This window comes from Martes martes (assembly GCF_963455335.1).
Source record: "Martes martes genome assembly, chromosome: 13".
In the NCBI taxonomy this organism is placed as follows: Eukaryota; Metazoa; Chordata; class Mammalia; order Carnivora; family Mustelidae; genus Martes; species Martes martes.
In genome coordinates this window covers 918792-943513 of record NC_137901.1, presented here as the reverse complement: position 1 = coordinate 943513, position 24722 = coordinate 918792, and the positions used below count along the sequence as shown (strand labels likewise).

General features: G+C 46.6%; 1 protein-coding gene across 3 annotated transcripts in view; it reads left to right on the top strand.

Annotated features, from left to right (window-relative positions):
• ATP9B (ATPase phospholipid transporting 9B (putative)) overlaps positions 1-24722 on the top strand; it is a 235012-nt gene that overhangs the window by 8655 nt on the left and 201635 nt on the right. For all 3 annotated transcript variants that reach the window (XM_080821146.1, XM_080821145.1, XM_080821147.1), the window contains exon 2: positions 11940-12113. In XM_080821146.1, coding sequence (XP_080677272.1) covers positions 11940-12113 — 174 coding nt within the window. The remainder of the gene's footprint in view (positions 1-11939; positions 12114-24722) is intronic.

Sequence of the window (24722 nt, the reverse complement as noted above, 5' to 3'; positions counted from 1 at the left end):
AGTGTTACAATAGTTAAACTTTAGTGTTTGAGAAGAGATACATGCTGAGAACAGATGGCTAGTGTCTGATTATCTCTAAAATATTAGTGTGTTTCTTGATAGAGGCAACACAAATTTTTTAATGCTAGTTTTCTCATTCTGGGTGTCTATACACAATTTTCTCTGAATCTTAAAAATTGTACAAGTATGATGATGATCTAAAAAATACCTTGCTAGTTGTAAAAGATCAAACTTCTGTTTTTCTGTGATGATTCACAACTGAAAAGGTTTTTTCAAGTACCAATGGCTCTTCCTTTTTTGTTTTTCTTTAAGATTTTGTTTATTTATTTGAGAGAGAGAGAGCGGGCACATAAGCTGGGGAAATGGCAGAGGGAGAGGGAGAAGCAGACTCCTGCTGAGCAGGGTGCCCAGTGTGGGGCTCCATCCCAGGATCCTGGGACCGTGACCTGAGCTGAAGGCAGACGCTGAACCAACTGAGCCACCCGGGCGCCCCTCCTGAATGAGTCTTAAGGTAGCATTTATTCAAGTGCTCAGACCCAGGACTCCTTGGAGCCGGAGACATTCTTTTAAGGATCTGTAGTTCACTCGAGCTTGTGAAATTCTTTAAACCTGCCAGAACAGGTAGGTTTCACTTCATCTTCTACAACTGACAGTATTAGCACGAAGATAGATTTGGTGATTATGAACATCACAGTTTAAGGAAACTGGATTACGTGTCCTGCGCTAACTGACCACTTAGCTTTTAATTTCTGGATTGGCATTTACATAATATTAGATATTGTACCATTAACTCTAATTTAGAAGCTTGTTTCAGTTTATGTGTAGTGTTGGTGTAATTTCTTATGGGAGGAGATTGGCATTGAGGCTTGTGAGGGAACGCCGCGGAAGAGGAGTCAGTGGCTCCGAGGTTACCACGTACATAGTTCACGCGGGTGGCGGGCGTCTCTGGGCACGAGCACTGACTGGCCCTTGCCTTTCTTGCTTGTGTTCATTGCTAAGGTCAAGGTGTGCTTTTCAGGCAATGCTCTTTTGTTCATTTTTCAACAGCTATTCTGCTGTTTATCTCCTCTGCTGTTGTTGGAAGGGAAGAGTCCCAACTTCCCAGGGTATGGTTTTGCTGCTTGTTAATGACTCATCAGTGACACACTTGAACTTGGAAGCTGTGTTTGGTGAAGGAAACATACACATTTCTTTATAACACTTTGTTTCTTTGTTTCTCTACTTTATTAACATGCAGGCAAAGGGGGCAGTGTTTATTTTTCTTAAAGAAGGCTTAAGCACTAGGCATATTTTAAATGGTTTCTCCCTTTACTATCAGTTGGCTTCTCAGAAATGCTTCTCCTCAAAATGGAAACAATAAGGCTGTTCGATACTTAATGTGAGTTTAAGCTAGTTATTGTATTGACCTACTTTCACTTTTACTTAGATACATGTAAATTATGCACCTTCTAGTACTTGAGTGTTTTGTTGAAAGTTCCCAATTTTTCTAAACCTTTGGCAGCAACTAAGAGAGCTGTCTCCATTTCTTAGTGTGGCAGTACTCTTGGGTTTGGTATCATCTGTTCTGTCGTCTTTGTTCACATTGTTTTTACTCGTTTTAAAAATATGTTTCCAGAATTATACTTAATTGCTGGAAACGTTGATTTTTCTTGAGTGACAAACCAATTAAGTGTGTATGACACTAGGCAACAAAGACACTTAAGATTTTCTGCTTATCCTGTCTCTGAAAAAATCCATTATTCATCATCTTATTGTTTTTAAATACTGAGGTAAAATTTTCAATACAATAGGAAAATTGCTTTGGAAATGGAATAAATTGCTTGCCAGTTCAAAGGCTCCATCTCTGAAGTGGAGGTTACTAAACATGATGTTGGTTATGTTCATTATCTTTCAGACTCTTTGTACTACTTTTCTAGCGTTAAACTTGATAAGATTGTGACTTTTGCTAAAATGCAACACAATCGCTCAAAGAACTTAATGAAAAAGAGTGAAAATCTCATTCCATACACTATATTATAATATATTTAAGTAGCACTTTGAATTTTAATTGCATTTTGTATACATATTCGTTTTCTAGTTGACGATTTTAAAAGAAATGAGCTGATGCAGAGAATAAGAAAAAAGGAATTTTTCTGAGGAAACCTATTAACTCAGTTTTAGGCCTGCTACCTCACGGATGAGAGGAGCTTTTGCCTGAGTCTCTAAGATGATGGTTCTCTTGTTGTGGGGATGTTGTGTGGTCTTGTGGATGGTGACTGGAGTGAGGCGGCCCTTGGGGCTGGTGGGGGTGGTGACAGGTGCTGCCTCTCCTGGCTCCTTGAAGTGACTGTCCCTCCACTTACTACTATCAGCGATAGTGTGGTTGTCAGACACGTGTGACCAGGTCTAGTCACTGATACTAAAGTCTTCCGTGCTTTTTGGGTGGACTTTTTTTTTAAAGATTTTTATTTATTGATTTGCAGAGATCACAAGTAGGCAGAGAGGCAGGCAGAGAGAGAGGGGGAAGCGGACTCCCCGCTGAGCAGAGAGCCCGATGCGGGGCTCGATCCCAGGACCCTGAGATCATGACCTGAGCCGAAGGCAGAGGCTTGACCCACTGAGCCCCCCAGGCGCCCCTTGGGTGGGCTTTTAAGCGGCACAGCACAGTAACGGTCGTCTTTGTAGATCAGTCTTGTATACATTTTTCATGTTTTCAGATGTTCATGTTGTCATAGGATAATTAGAGCCCGTGCTTTAAATTTATTCACATTACAAAAAAGAGGGCCTTTGATGCATTGTCACAAACTGTCCTCCAGAAAAGTTGTTCACGCTCTTACCAGCCATGGAGAGTGCCTCGTTATCCAGGACTGGTCATGAAGCATACGGAGTGCTAAGAATTCTTTCTTTCAGTTGTTTTAATTTGCGTGTTTTAGAAGTTCTTTTGCAAACAAAAATTGTTCCTAGCGTTAAAACCTTCGGCTGACTTCCCCTTCCCGCGAGAGTTGAAGTGAGGCTCCTCCCGCCGGCCCCCGCCGGCCTCCCGGCCCCGGCCGCTCCGGCTGCCCAGCGTTCTCTCCGGTCCCGGGCCTTCTGCGGCGCCTTCCAGGCCTCGCGCGGCCCCCGTGCTCGACTCCGCTCGTGCTCACGCCTCCCGCCGCGCCTCCGCTTCCTTCTGGACCTGCCGCCGCCTTTACGACGGGCTTCCCGGCAGTCCTCCCTGTGCAGGGGAGCCCGCCCGCCTGCGCTTGTGCCGTCCGTCCTCCCGGGGCTGCCGCGGCGCTCCGGACGGCACCAGCCCCGAGCATCCCCCAGGGGTGTGTGGAAAGGGTGGGGGTTCCCGGGCGGCCGCACGTGATCTCCGCAGCCAGCTGTCTGTCTCGTTTATGAACTGTCTTTGCTCATCTGTCATTCAGAGTGTTCGCTTGTTTACATTTTATTTACGAGGAATGGTTTTATGTCTGGGCTGTAATGTGTCCCCCAGTTTGTCATTGGCTCTAGACTTTTCTTCTGGGACCATGCGGAATCCAGGCCCCTGGAGGGCGCCCGGGGCCGCAGCCCCCCTTCTCCGGGCCTCCCAGGGCAGGAGGCCTTCAGGACTTCTTTCTCCTTCGGGGTTTGGGCTCCCCAAGGGATCAGACTCTTGCCTGAACGTGCCTGGTGGCGCAGATCTGGCTTTTCCAGGGTAACCCCACGGACCGCAGGGCCTGATCTGGGAAGGGTCCTTGTGGTGTGTTCAGGCAGACCGTCGGGGTAGAAACCAGCTTGGAATGTTGGAGATGTGGATAAAGATGAGGAAATCGCCGTCTTCCGGGGGTTACGTGGCTGCTGGGAAGCCGGATATCAGCAATATTTACAGAAATTGTTCCTCTGTAAGAAAATTCTACCAGACACACATAAAATTTACTGTCTTAGCCGCGTCTCCCCGAGTGAGCGGTGCAGTGGCGGTGAGCGCTGTCCTGCCCTTGTGCCGCTGTCCCCTCGGCCCGCCCGCAGGCCTCCGGCCTCTTCCCCAGCCCGAGCTCTGCACTCGTGAAGCGCTTCGCCAGCCCCACTCCCAGTCCCCGTACGTAGCCTCTCTGTACCTCAGTGTCCGTGGAGTTGACTGTCGTCCCCTGGTGGAAGCGAAGCCCTTCAGGGTCTGTCTCCCCGTGTCTGGCTCACTCGGCTGCGCGCCACGTCCTCACGCCTCCGGCCTCAGCACCCGTCACGGTCCCTCCTCTTTTTAAACTGAGTGATGTCACGTCACGGGGACAGACCGTATTTGTCTTGGAGATTTTCGTTATTTTTCTTTCTTATAGTAAAATTTTCCCCAACTAGGAATTAAATGAACGTATGTGAGGTGCTTCGGTTCTTGCCTGACGGTTGCAGCCAACGCTGGCCGCGGGCTTCTGTCCTCCTTCCTCCCTTCAGCGCAGACTTCCTCCCGGGCCGGCGGGAAAGGGGGCCAGGCTGGCTCACGCGCCCTCCCTTCGCCTCGCCCTCTGCTTTCTCTCCTGCCCTCCCTCGCCCAGGGGCTTGCTGTCCCTTGATCTCTGGGGGGATGGGTCATCTGAGCACCCAGATATTTCCTCAGTAGCCTTCGGTCCTGCACACCCACTGCCGAGGTCCACGAGACGCCTGACCTGCCCGCCGGGGTCTGGAGGGTCTCCTGCTTCCCGCTGCGGTGCCGAGACTTCTGTTTGTCTCGGGTCTCGGATCTCTTTATTGACCATCTGTCCCTCTGCTTTCCAGCTTCCTACATTTTGTCATAATCTCTTGTTTTCTGTTCGGTAGGTTTGGGCCCTAAGAAAAAGCAGCATTTTTGGTATTGAAAGTAGATCATGTATTTAATCTTCCATTTTTATGGGAAACATTTCCTTCTCCTTTTTACATGTGTGTGTCTCTGTGTCTCATCTTTCAGAACACACTGCTGTCTTGGGCGTCCTGGTTGCAGGACGCAGCGGCGTGGACCTCTAGTCGCTCTCCTTGTAGGAGTTACTGGCTGTGTGCGCGATCTCGAATCCTGCCACCTTCTGTGTCCCGACTCTGGATCCAGACTTCCCGTGGACAGCTGCGGCTTGGCCTGGGCGGCTGGCAGTCCTTCCTGAGCCGGGCGCTGCCCTCCTGCCCTCCTCCGGCGGGTCTTGCGCGCACACCCTCCCCTCCTCCTGGACGCAGCCCCCACAGCCTGGACTCCAGCGGCACCCTGCAAGGGCGAGGGGCCTCTCTTGCCAGTTGCCACTGCCATCATTTTCAGTTTACCAGTGAATGAGTCTGAGCCCCGTGAGGCGCGGACCGGGTCTGTTTCGGACCGTCGTGTCTTCCGTGTGGGCACGCACGTGTTGGTGCTCAGCGAAGAGTTGACGGGGTCCCTGTACCCACCACGGCCAGGTGGCTTGCAGAGCCTCTGTTCCGCTTTCTGTAAGGCTGACGAGAGGTGATCTTCCTTGGGGTCCTCAGCCTGATGGACTCTCTGTACTCCCGTATTTTCCGAGGCCTCGTGGTTTTTATTTTTCATATGAAATTATCTTGGGAGGAGGAGAAGTGTTGGGTGGTTCGTGTTTGCTAAGCGCCCGCCCACCGTCTGCGCAGCCTTATTCACCGCGTTACGGTGTGAGGGCAGGTGGTTCCTGGACCTGTCACGTGCCGACTGTCGCTTCCCCTTGGTGTGTAATTGGCACCGCATGAAGCACCGGGGCGCCCGGGAGAGTCTGGGCGCGGGCTGTCAGCACACACTGTCCCGTGTGAGCAGAACGCCGCTGTCTTCTGCTGACCCGCCTGTCTTACCCGTGGCCTATTTCACAGGAGAGGGGAAAGAGGAGAGCTCGGGAGCGGGAAGCAGGATTGTAAATTGACTCAGAATACGAAGAAAGGAAGACCAGGTAGGCAGTTGTGTTAGTGTCCTGTTGCTGTTGTAAAATTATCATCCATCTAGTGGCTTAAAACAAGTGTATTACTTCCCAGTTCTGCCGGTCGGAGCCACACGGTCTCCCGGGGCTGCAGTCCGGGTGTCGGCATGCTGGTCTCCTCTGTAGGTCCCCGCAGGGGGTCGAGTTCCATGTGGTTGTAGGTTAAAGTCCTGTTTCCTTGCCCCCCAAACACCCCTAAGACATTTAAGAGGTCTTACAAATCAGCGTGGAAGAGATGGCTCTTGCATAAATCATCCGGCCGCGTCTGTTGTGGGTCACGTGGACCTCCCGGCAAGACTTCGTGTTTGGTAGAGGGGCTCACTGAGAGTAATAGGGCTTGTGGGCAAAAATAAGTGAGGGCAGAGCACTGGGGCCCACATGGCTGATGAGAGCAGTCACAGTCCTGTTGATGTTTGCTGAAGAGGTACGTTGAGTTCTTGGCCAGTGAAGGTTCACCTGTGAGGAGGCTGGTGTCACAGGGCTGCTGAGTGTGAGCCACGGGAGAGGGTCCTGGTTCTGGGGGTGCTCCCCGGGCACATGTCCCATGTATGCCCGGCTCCACTGAGATTTCTGCAAGGCATGGGAGCAGCCTTGGCCACAGTTCGTGGTGGTAGCACAGGACGCTGCTGTGACAGCAGATAGAAGTGCCCGGGACGCCAAGATGCCGTCTTCCTCCCCTTACAAGCGAAGGGTTACCTGCGTTTACTCCCATCTGGTGAGGGTGAGGTAGACTTGCTTTTGGTGTTGTTCACAGCACTTGCGTGGCCGAGTTTAAATTTGCAGTTGGCAATGATGCTTCAAGTGTTTTAGAGCATACAACGTTATATAACAGTTACGGTGCTGTGATTCTTGGAAGGCTTTCATATAAAAATATGGAGAAAGTTCTGTGCACAGATATTTCCACGGAAACATTATTTAGTGGGAAGTTATAAATGTCTTCCCATAGTGGCAGACGACTCAGTGACCTGTAACCCCGTGAGCCCCTTGCTGGATTTTTAGTTACCACACGTTACACAGACGGTGAAAGCAGCTTAGGGTGCAGGTCGGCATTGGCCTTACTGTCCAAGGACATCTGTTCCATCCCCGAGTGCCACTCGTGTTGGGATTCTTGGCCACGAGGTACCCGTTTCAAGAATGAAGTTTCAAGAAAGTAGTGGCTTCTGGAGTCTTGCCTTCCAACGTTTTCACAGAATCCTGGTGAGCACAGGGCTGCTTGGCACCGGCATCGCACACGCCCACACACGCGCACACATGCCCACACGCTCACACGCAGGCCCACAGACTCCTGAAGGACCACCAAAAAGAGAACCGCATCCGCACACACACAGCGTGTTTATGCTCTCCGCCTTGTGTGTGTCCCTCATAGACATTGCGAGCTCGTTACGTCCTGTAGGGGGTACGTTTCAGTAACATTCTAGAGCGGAATGGAAATACTTCTGTTGTTGGATACTCCTGATTGTCTCGAGTATCACCATTGTCATCCTTCTTAGGCTTTCATTTTCGAAATGTTGGTTGTGAGCGTCACAGGCCATCTGGAGGAGGAAGATCTTAATGATGGCGCAGACGACAGTGTCCAGATGACGACCAGTCTTGGACACAATGGCAGGAAAAAAGACGGAGAAAGCTGGATTCACAGCACCACTGTGGGTCTTCAATTTTTTTCGCGTGGATACATTTTCCCCACTTGTCCAGTATGAGGTATTTCAAACATATGGAGGAATCAAAAGAATGTTCTTGCAATTTACGTAGATTCAGCAGCTGGTGATGTCAGGCCTCATTGGCTTTCTCCCTGTGCCAACCCATTCTTCAGTGCTTGCCTGGTAAGACCTTTGGCAAGGGTCTTCCCACGGGAAGCAGGGTTCTCCAGCCACGACACTGTCGTTCTGGCCAAGAGCATGAACAGCGACTCCTGACGTGGCATCTACCGCTCTATTCAGATGTCTTCTGTTGTCACGGCAGTCTTTTTTTCTCAAATTGTGGCAAAATACACAACAAATCCTTCACCATTTTAAAGTTCAGAATTTAGTGGAGTTTGGTTTATCCCCAGGGTAAGTACAGCTATGACCAACGTGACGTTCTAGGACATTTTCAAAAATGTCTTTTACAGATTTTTGGTTCACTCAAGGTTTAATCAAGGTGCAACTGTTTCATTTGGTTTTATCTTTTTAGTTAGTTTTCATTTGGAGAACTCTTTGTGGTGGTTTTCTTTCTTTCTTTCTTTCTTTTTTTTTAAAGATTTTATTTATTTGACAGGGATCACAAGTAGGCAGAGAGGCAGGCAGAGGGGGGTGGAGGGGAAGCAGGCTCCCTGCTGAGCAGAGAGCCCGATGCAGGGCTCGGTCCCAGGACCCTGAGATCATGACCTGAGCCGAAGGCAGAGGCTTTAGCCACTGAGCCACCCAGGTGACCCCGTGGTGGTTTTCTTTCTCCTGGTGACATGGCGTTTTTGAAGTGTCCGGGCCGGTGGTTTGTAGCACGTCCCACGTGTGGGCTTGGCTGAAGTGTTCTTTATTTTGTGCGTGTCCCGTCACATGAAAATCAGCCCCAGAGCGGTGCTTCCCAAACAGCGGAGTGCAACGGCTCTTGACACCAATTGTGGGCTAGTTCCAGAAGTTTCTTGTTTCTTGGGGTGGCTCCGAGAATTCTATTTCTGTCACATTCACAGGTGATGCTGCTGGTCTGGGGACTGCACTTTGAGAACCACTGCTCTGGGATTGAGTATGTACAGTCAGTGTGTGCGTGTGCGTGTGCTGGCAGGAGTGCTGGGCCTGCTGCGTACTGTATCACAGCAGCAGGCGGGCGTCAGGTAGTCCTGTGGTCCTGTGGCGACTGGTTCTGAGTGTGAATGTAGCTGAAGCCGCCGATCTTCCACATCGTGCGTTTCTGTTGGCCGCTGTGAGTAATCAGTGGGTGGTTCTCCAGCACCGGGACTGTTCTGTTCCCAAATGGTGCTTTTGTGCCCCCCCTGCCCTGCCTGCCAGGTCTTAGTGGATTTTCCAGATATCTTTCTGTTTCTGATTTGTTTTATTTGCTTTATTTATTTTTTAAATTTATTTTCATTTTTCATTTCATGTTTTTATTATGTTTTGTTAGTCGCCGTACAGTACATCCTTAGAGTCTGATGCAGTGTTCCATGATTCGTTGTTTGTGTGTAAGACCCAGTGCTCCGTGCAGTCCGTGCCCTCCTTAATGCCCACCACCAATCCATTTATCTTTAGAGATGTTATTTATTTATTTCAGAGACAGAGAGATTGAGAGAAAGAATGAATGAGCAGGGAGAGAGCAGCAGAGAAACAGACTCCCCACAGAGCAGAGAGCTCGATCCCAGGACCCTGGAATTAAGACGACCTGAGCTGAAGGCAGACGCTTGACCAACTGAGCCATCTAGACATCCCTGTCTTGTTTTTTTTTTTTTTTTTTTAAAGATTTTATTTACTTCAGAGGAGATTGAGAGAGACAGAGAGTGCAAGCATGAGTGAGGCGGAGGGGCGGGGGGAGCAGCAGACTCCCCGCCGAGCAAAGAGCCAGATGCAGGACTGGATCCCAGGACCCTGAGACCATGACGTGAGCTGAAAGCTGCCCCTTAACTGCCTGAGCCCCCCAGACACCCCTTTCTGTTAGTGACTTTTGGAAGAAATTCCTTTGTATTGAGAGAACATACTTTGTCTAATTTCAGTTCTTTTGGATTTGTTAGTTCACGTTATGGCCCAGGATGCGGCCCGGGAAGGTGTGTTCACTGCGCGTTTGGTGCGGACATTCTGGCGTGCCGGGTGCAGTGCTGTGTCGGCGGCGGCCGGGGCGGGTGGGCCGGTCGTGTCGACCACATCTTTGTGTCCTTCCTGACACGCTGTTCTGTCAGTTACTGAGAGGGCAGTTATGAAGTCTCCAGGCAGTCCTCCTTTCACTTACGTGTTCTGTACTTTGTTTTTTTCAAAACTGGTGAGAGGTGCCTGCCCGTTGATGACTGCCCGAGCTTGTCGGTGATTTGATCGTTTATCATTATGTGACGTCCTTTATCCTGGGCATTTCTTCCGTTGTACTTTTTTTATGTCTTTTTTGTCATATATTACTTATATATATACTCATACATATACTTACATATATATATTCATCTATTTTTGTCATATATTACTTTTCTTCCTTTGAAAGAGCATTTGTATTGTATCTTTTTCCATATTTTTACTTTTAATCTTTTAACATTATATGCCATTACATTTCAAGTATTTTTATTTTTTTGTAGGTAGTGATTTTTGTCTTCTAGGTGACATTTGACAACATCTGGACACATTTTTATTGTCACGCCTGGGGGGATGCTGCTACTGGTGTCAAATGTGTAGCGACCCGGGTGGCTGTCGAACATTCCACGATGCACAGGACAGCTCCGTCAACAGAATTCTGTGACCCAGAATGTTAATGGTACCACTGTTGAGAAGCTCCGCTCTAAGGACTGCAGTGTATGCAGCCAACTTCTCACTGTTCCTGTCTTACACTTAATGTAAACTGTAGAATTGCCTGCTCCTTGCAGGATGACTGCCATATCCATTCCCATCTTCCTGTACTGAAAACTTCACCAGACAATGTCCAGCTTTTGCTTTCGGTTATCATACACATTTTAAAGAATTTTGTGTTCTTCATTCCCGAAATTCCAAGTTTCCCAGTGTTATCATTTTTCTTCATCTTGAACCTTTCTTTAGCATTCTTTTGTATGAGGTCTGCTGGTAACACATCCTGCAAGTTTTATCTTTCATCCGAAAATGTTTTTGTTTTGCTTTCATTCCTGGAGGATCTTTTTGCTGGATTTAGAATTCTGGGTTGAACCTTTTTTCCCCGTCTCAGCACTTAGACATGGAGTTCCCCTCCTCTCGCCTCATCTCTCTCCGTGAGAAGCCCATGGGCGTTTGAATCAATGTGCTTCTGTTTGTAATGAGTTGTTTTCCTCTGGCTGCTTCCAAGAATTTGCGTTTGTCTTTAAGTATTTTGAGTACAGTGTGTTTTTTGTGATTTTCTTTGACTTTATCCTGTTTCAGGTTTGCTGTTGTCTTTAAATAGGTTGTCGTATTGTCTGGTGCTCATTGATGCTGTAGTCTTGGGCTTGGTTGGTTTTATTTGTCTTCTGTAAGTCAGTGGCCTTCAGAGGGTATGAGGAGGAATTTCAGTTTCAGTGACTGCCATCCTCTCCCAGGGACAGAGAGGTCTGCTATCTTATGTTTACGATTGAGCTAATACCTACCGAGGAGGCTTGATGTAAAATCAAATAAGATGGCATTGTGGGCTCTCCATTATATTTTCTGATGAATTTTTGGTTCTCAAGTTAAGCTTTTATTTTTAAAATGTAAATATGTCCACGATGGAGGAAAGATACATGGGTTTTTGATAGAGTAGGCTGCTTGTTTTTTGAATCACAAGAGGATTATTGAACTCTAAAAGGGACGCTGGTTGTGGAGGAAATTATTTCATTGAATGGAAAGTTTAGAAAAGGGAATAACAGAGGGTAAGTGTAAGTGGGACATAGCACCCTTGCTACCTGTATCAAATCTGACAACAAACCAAGGGACTCACCGTGTTCCCACCTTTAAGCATGAGACACCTCCGTAGTTCACAAGTCACTTCCACGACTTTGGTTGATGAATGTAAAGTTGGGCAAATTGTACATCACCTCAGTCTGTAGCAGAGTGTTTAGAAATGACCTGGAAGTATACATTTTTCCTAATATTTCAGATGATTCTTTTTTTTTTTTTTTTAATACTCCTGAATTGAACACCATCAGTGGGTGGTGCTCTTGAGCTGACGGGTCACACCGACGGCTTCGTGGAGGGCTCCCCTCACATGGTCACGTCTGCTGCTTCAGGCAGCCCGTACCTTTCGTGTTTACCCTGGCTAAGTACGTTTTTTGTAAGGGAAAGTAGCATCCCTTATTTGTAACGGCTTGCCTCCCCTATAGACAGCTCAGTTTGAAGAGAAAACACAAGTGTGATTAGTAGAATTAGGCCAACTCTTGTCTTAAATAATCCCCTTACCTGTGACAGAAGACCACTTGGCCTGTCTCAGCACTCTGTTCTTACCTCTGACCAGGTACCAGCTGGAAGATGAGTCCGCCCATTTGGATGAAATGCCACTAATGATGTCTGAAGAAGGCTTCGAGAATGACGAAAGCGATTACCACACATTACCACGAGCTAGGATCACACGAAGGAAAAGAGGACTAGAGTGGTTTGTCTGTGGAGGATGGAAGTTCCTCTGCACCAGGTTTGTGATCTCTTGCTGCCTAATTTCCTGTGCTGTCAGGTCCACAGTTAAGGTATTTATAAGCTCCGCTTCTAACATACTTATTCTTATATCAAAGTAAAGAAGATGCTCTGATGAGATGACACCATAGAGAGTGTTGAACATTAGTTAAAAGCAAATAGTGCTAATCAGAAAAGGAAAGCCAAGTTCATTTTTTTTTTTTTTTGAAGATTTTATTTGTTTGTCAGAGAGAGAGAGAGAGAGCGCGAGCGCGGAACTGCATAAGCAGGGGAGCCGCAGGCAGAGGGAGAAGCAGTCTCCCTGCCGAGCAAGGAGCCCCATGCAAGACTTGAATCCAGAACCTTGGGATCATGACCTGAGCCAAAGGCAGATGCTTAACTGACTTAGCGACACTCCTCAAGTTCACTTTTTTAATGAGAAATTTAAATGTTTAGAAGACAGAGAAAGATTGGTTTTATCGTGAATGCATGGTAGAGTTAATTCTGGTCACTGTGTTGGCATTTGTGAACGGTTCTCTGTTCTCTCCCGTCTGTAATCCTACTCTCATCCAGAAAGGCAGATACGGGTGTGTGTAATGCAGTTTAATAACACCGGGGCTCCGTGTGTCATTCAGCTTGAATGCTTAGACTTGGAAGAATATTCTTCATTTAATTTAACCAGGAAGAAACAAAGATAAGAACCGCTCGTATTTTAAACAAGTTCACTGGTGGCTGAGATAAACTTCAGCTGTGCTCGTCCTGGGCTTTGGAGTCTGGTCTGTGAAACCACACCCTGTGCCCACTGACTGTCCTCCAGCCCCGGGGACAGACAGGGCGAGATTTCCGCTGACGGAAGCCAGCATAACTTGAGTGGGGTGTGTCAAATAAATTACAGCTTTTATAGTCTTTCTGCTGTGTTAAGTGTGTCGTCAGTGCCTTTCTTACCATCATGAATTTATATCCCTTTGCCCATAAAAGGAGTATAATAATTGTAGAAAGGTGTTGTATTTATCATCCTCAGTAGCCCTTTAGAAGTTTGCAAAAAGATTTTTTTTTTCTTAAAGATTTTTTATTTATTTATTTGACAGACAGAGATCACAAGTAGGCAGAGAGGCAGGCAGAGAGAGAAGAGGAAGCAGGCTCCCCGTCGAGCAGAGAGCCCGACGCGGGACTCGATCCCAGCACCCCGGGATCATGACCCGAGCCAAAAGCAGAGGCTTTAACCCACTGAGCCACCCAGGTTCCCCAAAAAGATGTTTTTACAACTGATTTGATTTCGGGGTCGGCTCATGTTTTGATTTCGGGGTCGGCTCATGTGGTGGTGTTCAAACAGTGGCCCGTGGACTCCCAAGGACTCTGAGGGGTCCCTCCGAGAGCTCGGCTTCGCAGACTCAGGAAGTTAGCCGGGCAAGACGTGCGTAGGCTTATCACCCCTCTCAACTTCCAGTTAGTGTCTGACTTTATCTTTCCAGTGTATTGTAAGGTTTTCACATGAAGAAGGAATTTCATGGCTAAATAAGGTTTTAGAAGTCACTGACTTGTGTTACTAATTTTTAATGAATGGTATAGTTTTTTCAAAAAACATTTTCTGGGTTAAATAGCCAGTATTCCGAGAGTATTCTTTGGGAATATTTAACAGTTCTAGACTTCATTTCTTAAACGGTGCAGGGCTGTGCAGAATTGTTTTGTTTTGTTTTTCTTGTGTCAGTTGTGATGCTTTCTGCTTTTCAAGGGGTTTATCTACTTTAAAATATATAAATTTCTGTAATGTAAGGTGTATAAGGCTCTGGACAGTTGTCACATTTTTTTTTTATTCCTGATCATCTCTGTCTTCCTTTTTCCTATTAATCTTGATAGGAGGTTACCAGTTTTCTTCAAAGAGCCAAACTTCTAGTGTTGTCTTTGCTTTTGAAATTTTAAACTTTTATCATGAAATAAATCCAACCTTGAAATAAATTCACTTTTTTTTTACTTTGAAATTTTCAATTCTTTTGAAAAAGAATCAATTCTTTTTTTCTTAATTGTTTTTTATTAACATGTAATGTATTATTAGCCCCAGGTGTACAGGTCTGTGATCACCAGGTTACACACTTCACAGCACTCACCATATCACATACCTTCCCCAATGTCCATAACCCAGCCACCCTCTCCCGGCAACCCTCAGGTGTTTTGTGAGATTAAGAGTCTCTTATGGTTTGTCTCCCTCCCTATCCCATCTTGTTTTGTTTATTCCTTTCCTCCCCCGCCCAAACCCCCCACATTGCATCTCAACTTCCTCATATCAGGGAGATCATATGAGAGTTGTCTTTCTCCGACTGCCTTATTTCGCTAAGCATAATACCCTCTAGTTCCATCCACGTCGTCGCAAATGGCAAGATTTCATTTCTTTTGATGGCTCCATAGTATTTCCATTGTGTCTGTGTATATATATATATACACATACATATATATACCACATCTTCTTTATCCCTTCATCTGTTGATGGACATCTAGGCTCTTTCCATAGTTTGGCTCTTGTGGACATTGCTGCTATAAACATTCAGGTACACGTGCCCCTTCGGAGCACTACGTTTGTATCTTTAGGGTAAATACACAGTAGTGCGATTGCTGGGTCATAGGGTAGCTCTATTTTCAACTTTCTTAGGAACCTCCATGCTGTTTTCCAGAGTGGTTGCACCAGCTTGCATTCCCACCAACGGTGTAGGAGGGTTCCCCTCTCTCCGCATCCTCGCCAGCATCTGTCGTTTCCTGACTTGCTCATTTTAGACATTCTGACCAGTGTGAGGTGGGATCTCATTGTGGTTTTGATTTGTATTTCCTTGATGCCCCAGTGATGTCGAGCCCTTTTTCATGTGTCTGTTGGCCATCTAGATGTCTTCTTTGCAGAAATGTCTGTTCATGTCCTCTGCACATTTCTTGATTGAATTATTTCTTTTTTGGGTGTTGAGTTTGATAAGTTCTTTATAGATTTTGGATAGTAGTCCTTTATCTGATACGTCGTTTGCAAATATGTTCTCCCATTCTGTCAGTTGTCTTTTGGTTTTGTTGACTGTTTCCTTTGCTGTGCAGAAGCTTTTGATTATGATGAAATCCCAATAGTTCATTTTTGCCCGTGCTTCCATTGCCTTCGGCGATGTTCCTAGGAAGAAGTTGCTGCGGCTGAGGTTAAAGAGGTTGCTGCCTGTGTTCTCCTCAAGGATTTTGATGGATTCCTTTTTCACATTGAGGTCCTTCATCCATTTTGGGTCTGTTTTCGTGTGTGGTGTAAGGAAATGGTCCAGTTTCATTTTTCTGCATGTGGCTGCCCAGTTTTCCCAACACCATTTGTTGAAGAGACTGTCTTTATTCCATTGGACATTCTTTCCTGCTTTGTCGAAGATTAGTTGACCATAGAGTTGAGTGTCCATGTCTGGGTTCTCTATTCTGTTCCACTGATCCGTGTGTCTGTTTTTGTGCCAGTACCATACTGTCTTGATGATGACAGCTTTGTAATAGAGCTTGAGGTCTGGGATTGTGATGCCACCAGCTTTGGCTTTCTTTTTCAACGTTCCTCTGGCTATTCAAGGTTTTTTCTGGTTCCATATAAATTTTAGGATTATTTGCTCCATTTCTTTGAAAAAAATTGATGGGATTTTGATAGGGATTGTATTAAACGTATAGATTGCTTTAGGTAGCATAGACATTTTCACAATATTTGTTCTTCCAATCCATGAGCATGGAACGTTTTTCCATTTCTTTGTGTCTTCCTCAATTTCTTTCATGAGTACTTTAGTTTTCTGAGAATAGATTCTTTGCCTCTTTGGTTAGGTTTCTTCCTAGGTATCTTATGGTTTTGGGTGCAATTGTAAATGGGGTTGACTCCTTAATTTCTCTTTCTTCTGTCTTGGTGTAAAGAAATGCAACTGATTTCTGTGCATTGATTTTATATCCTGACACTTGACTGAATTCCTGTACAAGTTCTAGCAGATTTGAAGTGGAGTCTTTTGGGTTTTCCACATAGAGTATCCTATCATCTGCAAAGAGTGATAGTTTGACGAAATAAATTCACTTTTATCTTGAAATAAATCCAAACTTATAGAAAAATTGCAAGCATTCCTCTCTGCCCTTTGCCTAAGATCACTAATGTTTAATCTTTTGCCACATTTCCTTACCGTTCCCTTAAATCTCAGTTCCTTTCGGAGTGACTTCAGACGAAGCTGCTTGTTACTTCCCTGCTCTCTGATCTTTGTAGCTCGGCGCATGTCTCTTAGGAAGAGGCTGTTTTCATATGTGGCCTCTGGGCAGTTGTCATGGGCAGGAGATAGCATCTGGCACAGCTGTCTCCTGTTCTGATCCTGCCCGCGGAGCGCCCTTCCTCTCTAGGTGCCGTGGCGTTTAGCTGGCCTGCCTGTTCTGTCTCCAGGAATCTGGAGCTGCTTTTTGTCTTTTGTCTTTGCCATTTCTTTGTCTTTTATTCCATTGATGTTTATGAGGACTACACAACAGGTGTTTCGTAGAACATTTCAAATATTGGTTTGTCTGAGGTCTCCTCACCATTAGATTCACATTAAACATTCTCTGTGGGCCACTGTGAGGGTAACAGTGTCCTCCTCAGGGTGTCTCCTTCCTGTGTCATTGAAATCTGGTCTGCCCTTAATTTTTTTCATCCTTTTGAGTTTAACTTACTGTTCTGGCTTCCTAAGACGGATTCTCAGATCACCAGCATTGTACTTTTTTCTTTTTTAAAAATAGATGCATTTCACGGGACGCCTGGGTGGCTCAGTTGGTTAAGCGGCTGCCTTCGGCTCAGGTCATGATCCCAGCGTCCTGGGATCGAGTCCCACATCCGGCTCCTTGCTCGGCAGGGAGCCTGCTTCTCCCTCTGCCTGCCACTCTGTCTGCCTGTGCGCTCGCGCTCTCTCTCTCTCTCTCTAACAAATAAATAAATAAATAATCTTTTTTAAAAAATTAAATAAAAAATAAAAATAGATGCATTTCAGATTTGACACATGGTATTTTCATTATCATTTAGTGCAAAATATGTTCTGATTTACATTGTCTTTTCTGCTTTAGTTGATGTTCAATTTAGAACCATGCTGCTTAATTTCCAAACAGTCAGGAATTTTCCTAATTATCTTTTTGTAATCGACTTAACTTTTTTTTTTAAAGACTTTATTTATTTGAGAGAGAAAGTGAGAGCAAGAGAGAGAGCACAAGCAGTGGGGGAGGGGCAGCGGGAGCCGGAGAAGCGGAGTCGTCGCGGAGCTGGGAGACAGGATCCGGGCTGGGTCTCAGAACCCTGAGGTCATGACCTGCGCTGAAGTCACACGCTTCATGGACTGAGCCACCCAGGCTCTGCATGATCTACTGTAATCTTAAGTCCACTGTGGCCTGAGAACGTACTTACAGTTTTTTTTCTTTCAGGCTCTGTAACATGTTGAGACTTGCTTTATGGTTCATCGTAGATGGGCAGTGTTCGTTTTCTGTGTGTATTTGGAAATAATTTATGCTTTTTTGTTGACTGGTTGCTCTGTATGTTAGTGAGTTGTATTTGTTCGTAGTTGTGACTGAATCGTCTGTGTTCATATTTAAAGTTACTGTCAGTGACTGAGAAACCTGCCGAGTTCACAGCGTCATCGAGGATGGATCTCCTGCTTCAAATTGTGTCGGTTTTGCTTTATATATTTTAGGGTGTGTTATTGACGATGCAAGTGTAGGGTCACCGACTTACTGTTTGTAATTGGATTGGTCTTTGTCTCTGATAGTATTTCTTCTGTGCGGGTTCATAATGTCCAACTTCGATGACGGATACCAGCTTGCTTTATTTTAACTTCAGTCCGTTAACACACGCTTCGGGTGTGCAGCACAGGGAGTGATCCAGCCTTGCGTGCAGCGGCCGGTGCCCCTCACAAGTGCCCCGCTTCGTCTGCGTCCCTGGTCTCACCCACACCCTCACCCCCTTCCCTCCCACGACCCTCAGTGTGTTCTGTTGCACTTTGTTTCTTGATTTCTCTCTCTCTGTAGCAGCTTTCTTTGATTGGTGTTTGCATGGTATATAGTTTTCATACTTTTACTTTGTTTTATTAAAATAAAAAAACTTTTCTGGAGTGCCTGGGGGGCTCAGTCGGTTAAGCACCTGCCTTTGGCTCAGGTTGTAATCCCGGGGTCCTGCATTGGGCTCTCTGCTCAGCAGGGAGCCTGCTTCTCCCCCTCTCTCTGCCTGCCTCTCTGTGTGCTTGTGATCTCTGTCTGTCAAATAAATAAAATCTTTAAAAAATACCTTTTGCAATAATGACAGCTTCACAGGAAGTCACAGAGATAGTATGGGGGGATCTCACTTATCCTTCACCCAGTTCCCCCCCAAGTGGCTGTGTCTTTTTTTTTTTTTTTCAAGATTTTATTCATTTATTTGAGAGAGAAAGAGTGAGCCTGAGGTGGGAGGAGCGGCGGGGGGGAAGCAGGGTCCCCACTGAGCAGGCAGCCAGCCCCGCACGGGGCTCGATCCTAGGACCCTGAGATCATGACCTGAGCCGAAGGCAGACGCTAACCCCACTGATCCATCCAGGCGCCCCCCCCCCAGGGTTGCATCCGAAGTAACTGTGGTGTTGTGTCAAACCAGAAAGTTGGTGCTGGTGTGGACTGTATAGTTCACCACATTTTAGCTACACGTCTGGGTCTGTGTAACCACGACTGCCGTAAAGAGACAAGCGTCTCGGCAGCGCACGTGCCTCCTGTCTGCTGCTTTCTCTAGTCGTGTTCTCTCTCCTGCCCCAGGTCCTAGCCTCTGGCAACCACTAATCCGTTCTCTGGTTCTATAAAGTGGAACCATTCAATTTGTGATTTTTGGAGATTGGCCTGTTTCAGCCGACACAGCACCCACGACATGCATTCAAGTGTGTGTGCTGATGGATTGCTCCCCGATGAGTGGATGTTTCACCACTCGCCCACTGCAGGGCGTTTACATGGTCTCAGGTTTTCGGATGTTCTGAGTAAAGCCGCTGTGAATCATCATCACGTGCGGGTTTTTTGTGTGTAGACGTAAGTTTTCTTTTCTCTGGGGTAGATGTGTAGGAGCGTAGTTGCCGGGCTGCATGATAAGCGGATGTTTAGTTTTTTACACAAGCGCAGAGCTGTTGCCCAGAGTGGTTGCGCCATCCCACATTCCCACCAGCAGGGAAGGAGAGATGTCAACCTTGTCATTGTTTTTCGTTTTGGTTGTTAGAGTATGTGTGTAGTGGCGGCTCGCGGTGGCCTCAGCTTGTCTGCATCGTCCGCAGGACTGGCGAGGGTGGCCGTCTTACTTGGCGGGCTGTGGCTTCCTCGGCAAGTGTCTCCGTCTTCAGATGGCATGGGTCGGTTCCTTGTATCTTATCCTTTTTCAAGACTCTCTTGACTATTCTGGGTACTTGGCCTTTCCATAGACGTGTTAGAATAATTTAGCCCAATGTGGAAAATCCTTTCAGGGATTTTGATAGGAATTATGTTTCACCTGTATATTAACTTGGGAGAATTGAAATGTTTACTGTGTTAAGTCATTTAGATCACAGTTTACTTCTGTCCATTTATTGAGAACTTTGACCTTTTTATTAGCATTTTGTCGTTTTTAGCACACAAGTCTCATATATGTTAGATTTATTCCTAAGTATTTTTCCTTTTTTTTTTTTTCCTTCTTGGTATTTTTAACTGGTATTTTATTTTATTTTTTATTTTTTAAAAAGATTTTATTTATTTATTTGACAGAGATCACAAATAGGCAGAGAAGCAGGCACAGAGAGAAGAGGAAGCAGGCTCCCTGCGGAGCAGAGAGCCCGATGCGGGGCTTGATCCCAGGACCCTGGGATCATGACCTGAGCCGAAGGCAGAGGCTTTAACACACTGAGCCACCCAGGCGCCCCATGTAACTGGTATTTTAAATTTTGGTTTCCACCTGTTCATTCTGGTGTATAGAACTAGAGATGGATTTTGTATGTTTGTCTTTTATCTTACAACCTTGCTGACCTTACTGTTAGTGCTAAGAGTGTTTTCGTAGATCCCGTGTAATTTCTACACGGACAGGGGCGCCTGGGTGGCTCAGTGGGTTAAGCCTCTGCCTTCAGCTCAGGTCATGATCCCAGGGTCCTGGGATCAAGCCCCGCATCGGGCTCTCTGCTCCGCGGGGAGCCTGCTTCCCCCCCCTGCCCCCCACCTGCCTCTCTGCCTACTTGTGATCTCTGTCAAATAAATAAATAAAATATTTAAAAAAAATTTTTTTACACGGACTGTCATGTTATCTGCATACAGAGACAGTTGTATTTCTTTCTTTTATAACCTATATGCTTTTTATTTTCTTCTTTTCTGCCCTGGGGGTCTGTCTGGCACATAGACTCTGCCATGGAATAGCAGGGGTGAGTCTCCCCTCTTGCATCTTGTTCCTAGTCCCGGAAAGGTTCCAGTATTTCACCATTAAGTATGATGTGAGCTTCCGGTGGGTTTTTTGGGTTTTGTTTTGGTGTTTGTTTGTTTGTTTTTGTTTTCCAGTAGATTGCTCATCTAAAACTATTGACTGTTTTCTTAATTAAAATCTATCTTGGGTTGGGTTGGTGTAGTACAGACAGTGCTGTCAGATTCAGAAGCAGGGCCTGGAGATGGAGGTTTCAGAGTCCTGTCGTCGTCGTGATAATGGCAGCCATACAGAAGGGTGATGTTTCTGAAAATGTCAAGGGACTTGTGGTTAAGTCTTTGAAAAGTAAAGGACAGGGACAGTTTGGGAGACAAGACGGTTTGGGGAAGGAAGACTAGCACCCATCCTTTCAGGCAGAGGGGAGGGGAGGGGTGGAAGACTGAAGTATTGGTGGAGAGACGACTTTTATCCTTAATTGGGAACATGGGGTCATTTGAGTGGGGAGGTGACTGGGATTCACATGACGGAAGACAGGGGGAGATTGGTCACGCTTTGGTAGAGAGCTCAATAAGCAACAAAGGAAAATCAATAGTCATGCATTTGTATTGGCTGCGGCGTGATGTTACGACTGTCTGTCAGGGAGAACGCCTGGGCTGTCGCAGGCCCGGCCGCGGAAGCGTGGCTGTGGGGGCTGCGGCGCGGGGTGGCCAGGGCTGTGAGCCAAGGAGAGCTCGCGGCACAGGACTCTGGGCGGAGCCGGGGTCCGGACGCATCGATCTCCGCGGCGGCTCCCAGCCGTGTGCTCTCCGCGAGTGCGCGGCGCGGGGCGCGGGGCGGGCGGCCCGGCACCGCCGTCCTCCTCCGTGGCGCGCGCCGTCGTCAGCCGCTGGGCGCCCGCTCTCACCGCTGTCCCCGCCCGGAGCTGGAGGGGCCCCTCTGGTGCTGCTTAGGGTCGAGCCAGAAACCGAGCCAAGGTCTGATTGGACACTCGAAAGGCCTAGCTCTTTGCTCTGTGGACGGGGACGAGTGCTAGGGTGAGGATATTGTGCTCCAAGTAAGACCAGTCCTTTTTTCCTTTTTCTTCCAAGATTTTATTTATTTATTTGACAGAGAGCACAGCAGGGGCAGCAGCAGGCAGAGGCAGAGGGAGAAGCAGGCCCCCCGCTGAGCAGGGAGCCGGATGCGGGGCTCAGTCCCAGGACTCTGGGATCATGACCTGAGCTGAAGGCAGACACTTCATGACTGAGCCCCCCAGGCGCCCCTAAATAAGGCTGATGCTGACCGGTGTCTTTTAGAGGATAAAGGCCGTTCTCGCCATCCTAAGGGGAACCCGGGCACGAGGCTTGCTGGAGTTGAGAAGTCCGAGAACTCACATCTCGTGTGCGTGCAGGACCACTGAACGAGTGAGAGAAGAGCCGTCAGACGTCCTGAAAACACGGAGGGCGTGGGAGCGGGCACTGACCGGCACAGACCGTGAGGACGCGGCCAGTTTTGGTGGTAATGGTGTGGACTCCAGAGCGGCCTTATGCACTGTGGGAGTGGTACTTAGCCTGCTGCCAAATAGTGCAAAGAACTATGGACCTCCAGTGTGTGGAGTCTTTTCACGGTGTTGAATACATCGCTGAATTAGCTTCTTTAGAAGTTTTATTTATTTAGACGATCTCTACACCCAGTATGAGTCTTGAACTCACAACCCTGGGATCAAGAGTCACATGCTCTTCCAGCTGGGCCAAGCAGGCGCCCCTGTTCCTGAATTAATTCTTTTTGGTCTTTTACAGCACTTTGTTTTTACTAAATGGAACATAGCCAAATTTTGGATTTTGTTTCTAATATATATATATATATTTTTTAAGAAAAACGTTAAGAATATATTTGCAAATGCAGATGTTAGCAAAAACATCGTTTTGAGGAGATTAAGCAATAAAATATAATAAATGTGTATAAAAAGTCTATCTCCATAAGTGATGATCATGTAGAAAAAGCTAACTGAACCATGTTGGCACGTTCTAATCACTCTGTGTGACGCTAACATGTGTCTTTTTTGCCATACGGAACGAGAGATGATCCAAGATACTGTCATGCTCTCCCTGGTCGGTGATATCTGCCGTACTGAGGAATTGTTTAAATTAAAAACTGCACCTAAAAACACAACAACTTTGTACATTTAACAGCTTAGATTAGTTTTATTTTCTTAATTTCTTATAAATTTTCATTTTTGAGTATTTTCTACTTTTTTATTCCCTAAACGTTAGACGTTATAAAATTCAGTGTTTACTATAACATTAGATGTTGGATCAACAAGTAGAAGATACATAAAATTACTTAGTTTAATTGCAGGGGGAAATGTGGGTGAATATTGCAATAAAGGTAGGTAGCAAATAACAATACTGAGTTGTAAATATTTCCGTGTATTTCTATTTGCAGACTACTAAGGCTTATTTTATAATTATTCTTCCTAATTTGAGCAACTGAGTAGGCTTTAATTTCTTCATGGCTTAAAAACTGCTTTTTCATTTTTATTGGTAAAAATTCCAGCTCTGACGCATTGAAAAAACTTTTCATCATCTGCCCTCCAGAACTTTGTCGTTCCCGTGAGTCCCGGTGATGCACGCCGGTGCGCCGGCTCTCCGGGGCTGGGGGCGAGGTCTTTCTCATGAGCCTCGTATTTCACTCCTTACCAACGGTCACTCTGTCCCTTGGGAAAGTGGACCCGCCGAGGCCGTGTTCATAGGAGCAGGGGGTGCATGGGTGGGTCGGGGGGGTGGATGTCCAACGCCGGGATGACTCCTGTTCTCTGTGGTCTCTACGCTTTCTGGGAACCTGCGGCACGTTGGCGGCACAGAGCATAGGGAGACGTTGATGTTTTAAGGAGACGCTGGGCTGTGCTGCTCTGGGTGACGTGGGCACCTGTTGGATATCCCGAGTGTCTAAGTTGGGTCGCTCTTCGAGGAAGGCTTTCTAAACTTTGGGAGTTGTATAACTATGGCTGAAGTTTTAGGAGACAGGATCTTGGTATATTAAAGAGACTTTATTCAGTATAGAGTATCACTTTGATTATAGAAGCATTTGTGAAATCTTCTAATCCTGCCGTGTGGGAAGGCAGGATATACTTTGTTCAGTATTGGATTTAGCGTTGCTTCGACTCGGGTGTTGGGATGGGGGGTGTCCCCTGGGTGACCCGCATGTAGAAGACGCTCCGCCTGCCTGGAGTGCTGAGCTGCTGCGGCACCTGGTTACTCTCTGCTCTGCTTTCACGTTCGCCTGCTCAGGACCAGTGTTTACCAGTATGTTTTACTCAAAAATGGCCCGTAGTTTTATTTTCCTGCTTAGCTCTGTAGCTCTGTAAAACTCACTCTTTTGGGTTACAGGTTTTGTTTTGTTTGTTTTAAATGTTTGGTGTTTATGTCCTTTACTCTTGGCATTCAAGACACCTGTCTTCCTTTCGGGCCCTGTGTCCGGCCCGCACCATCCAGTGGCGATTCTGGTGGTGCTCCAGGCTTGTACACCCTCAAGCCCTGTGTTCATTGCATTTTGTGAAACAGCGGGTCGACTCGCTCCTGTGCTTGCATAAGGAAGTAATGAGTAGTAACACTCGCTCCTTGGTAGTTCTTTGTAGCGAAGTGTTGGAAATAGTTACATCTCGGATGTCTAGGAATCTTGTTGTTTTTTTTTTTCCTCTCTCTACAGAGTTATCGAGAAAAAAATTAACCGTTGAGTTGTGTGTTTTTAGCCCTTGGTATTTAATTTAGAGTTTATAGAGGGGAAGGCTTTGGAACTTAGCGGGTCGCTAGTTTCAGGCCCGCCCCCGGCGGTGTGGATGAGGGTTGTCTGCGGTGTTCCTGGGACGCCCAGAGTGGTTGTGCATTTATGGAGCCTTTTGCCATAGAGTTGGTAAAATCTGCATTTCCTACATTTTATATTTATTTTTCACACACTTAATTTTGCCTGCCTTCTGTTTTGTCTTAGCTCTGTCTGACTTTTGTACATTAAACTGTTGCATTAGGCAGTTAAATGTTTCAGAATAAGAACTCAAACTTGCATACGTCGCTGGAGGGTGTTTGCTGCAGCAGCGCTGCAGGCTTGTGTCTCCTGTGCTGTACCCACTGCCCTGGGCTCCATGCGGCCCAGCCCTGCCCACTGACCCTCCCTGTGACGATGAGAATGCTCTAGATCTGTGATGTCCACTGTGGTAGCCGATGGCCACGGTGGCTGTTGATCTGTTGAAATGTGGCTGATGTGACGGAGGGACTGGCCTGTTTATTTCACTTCGTG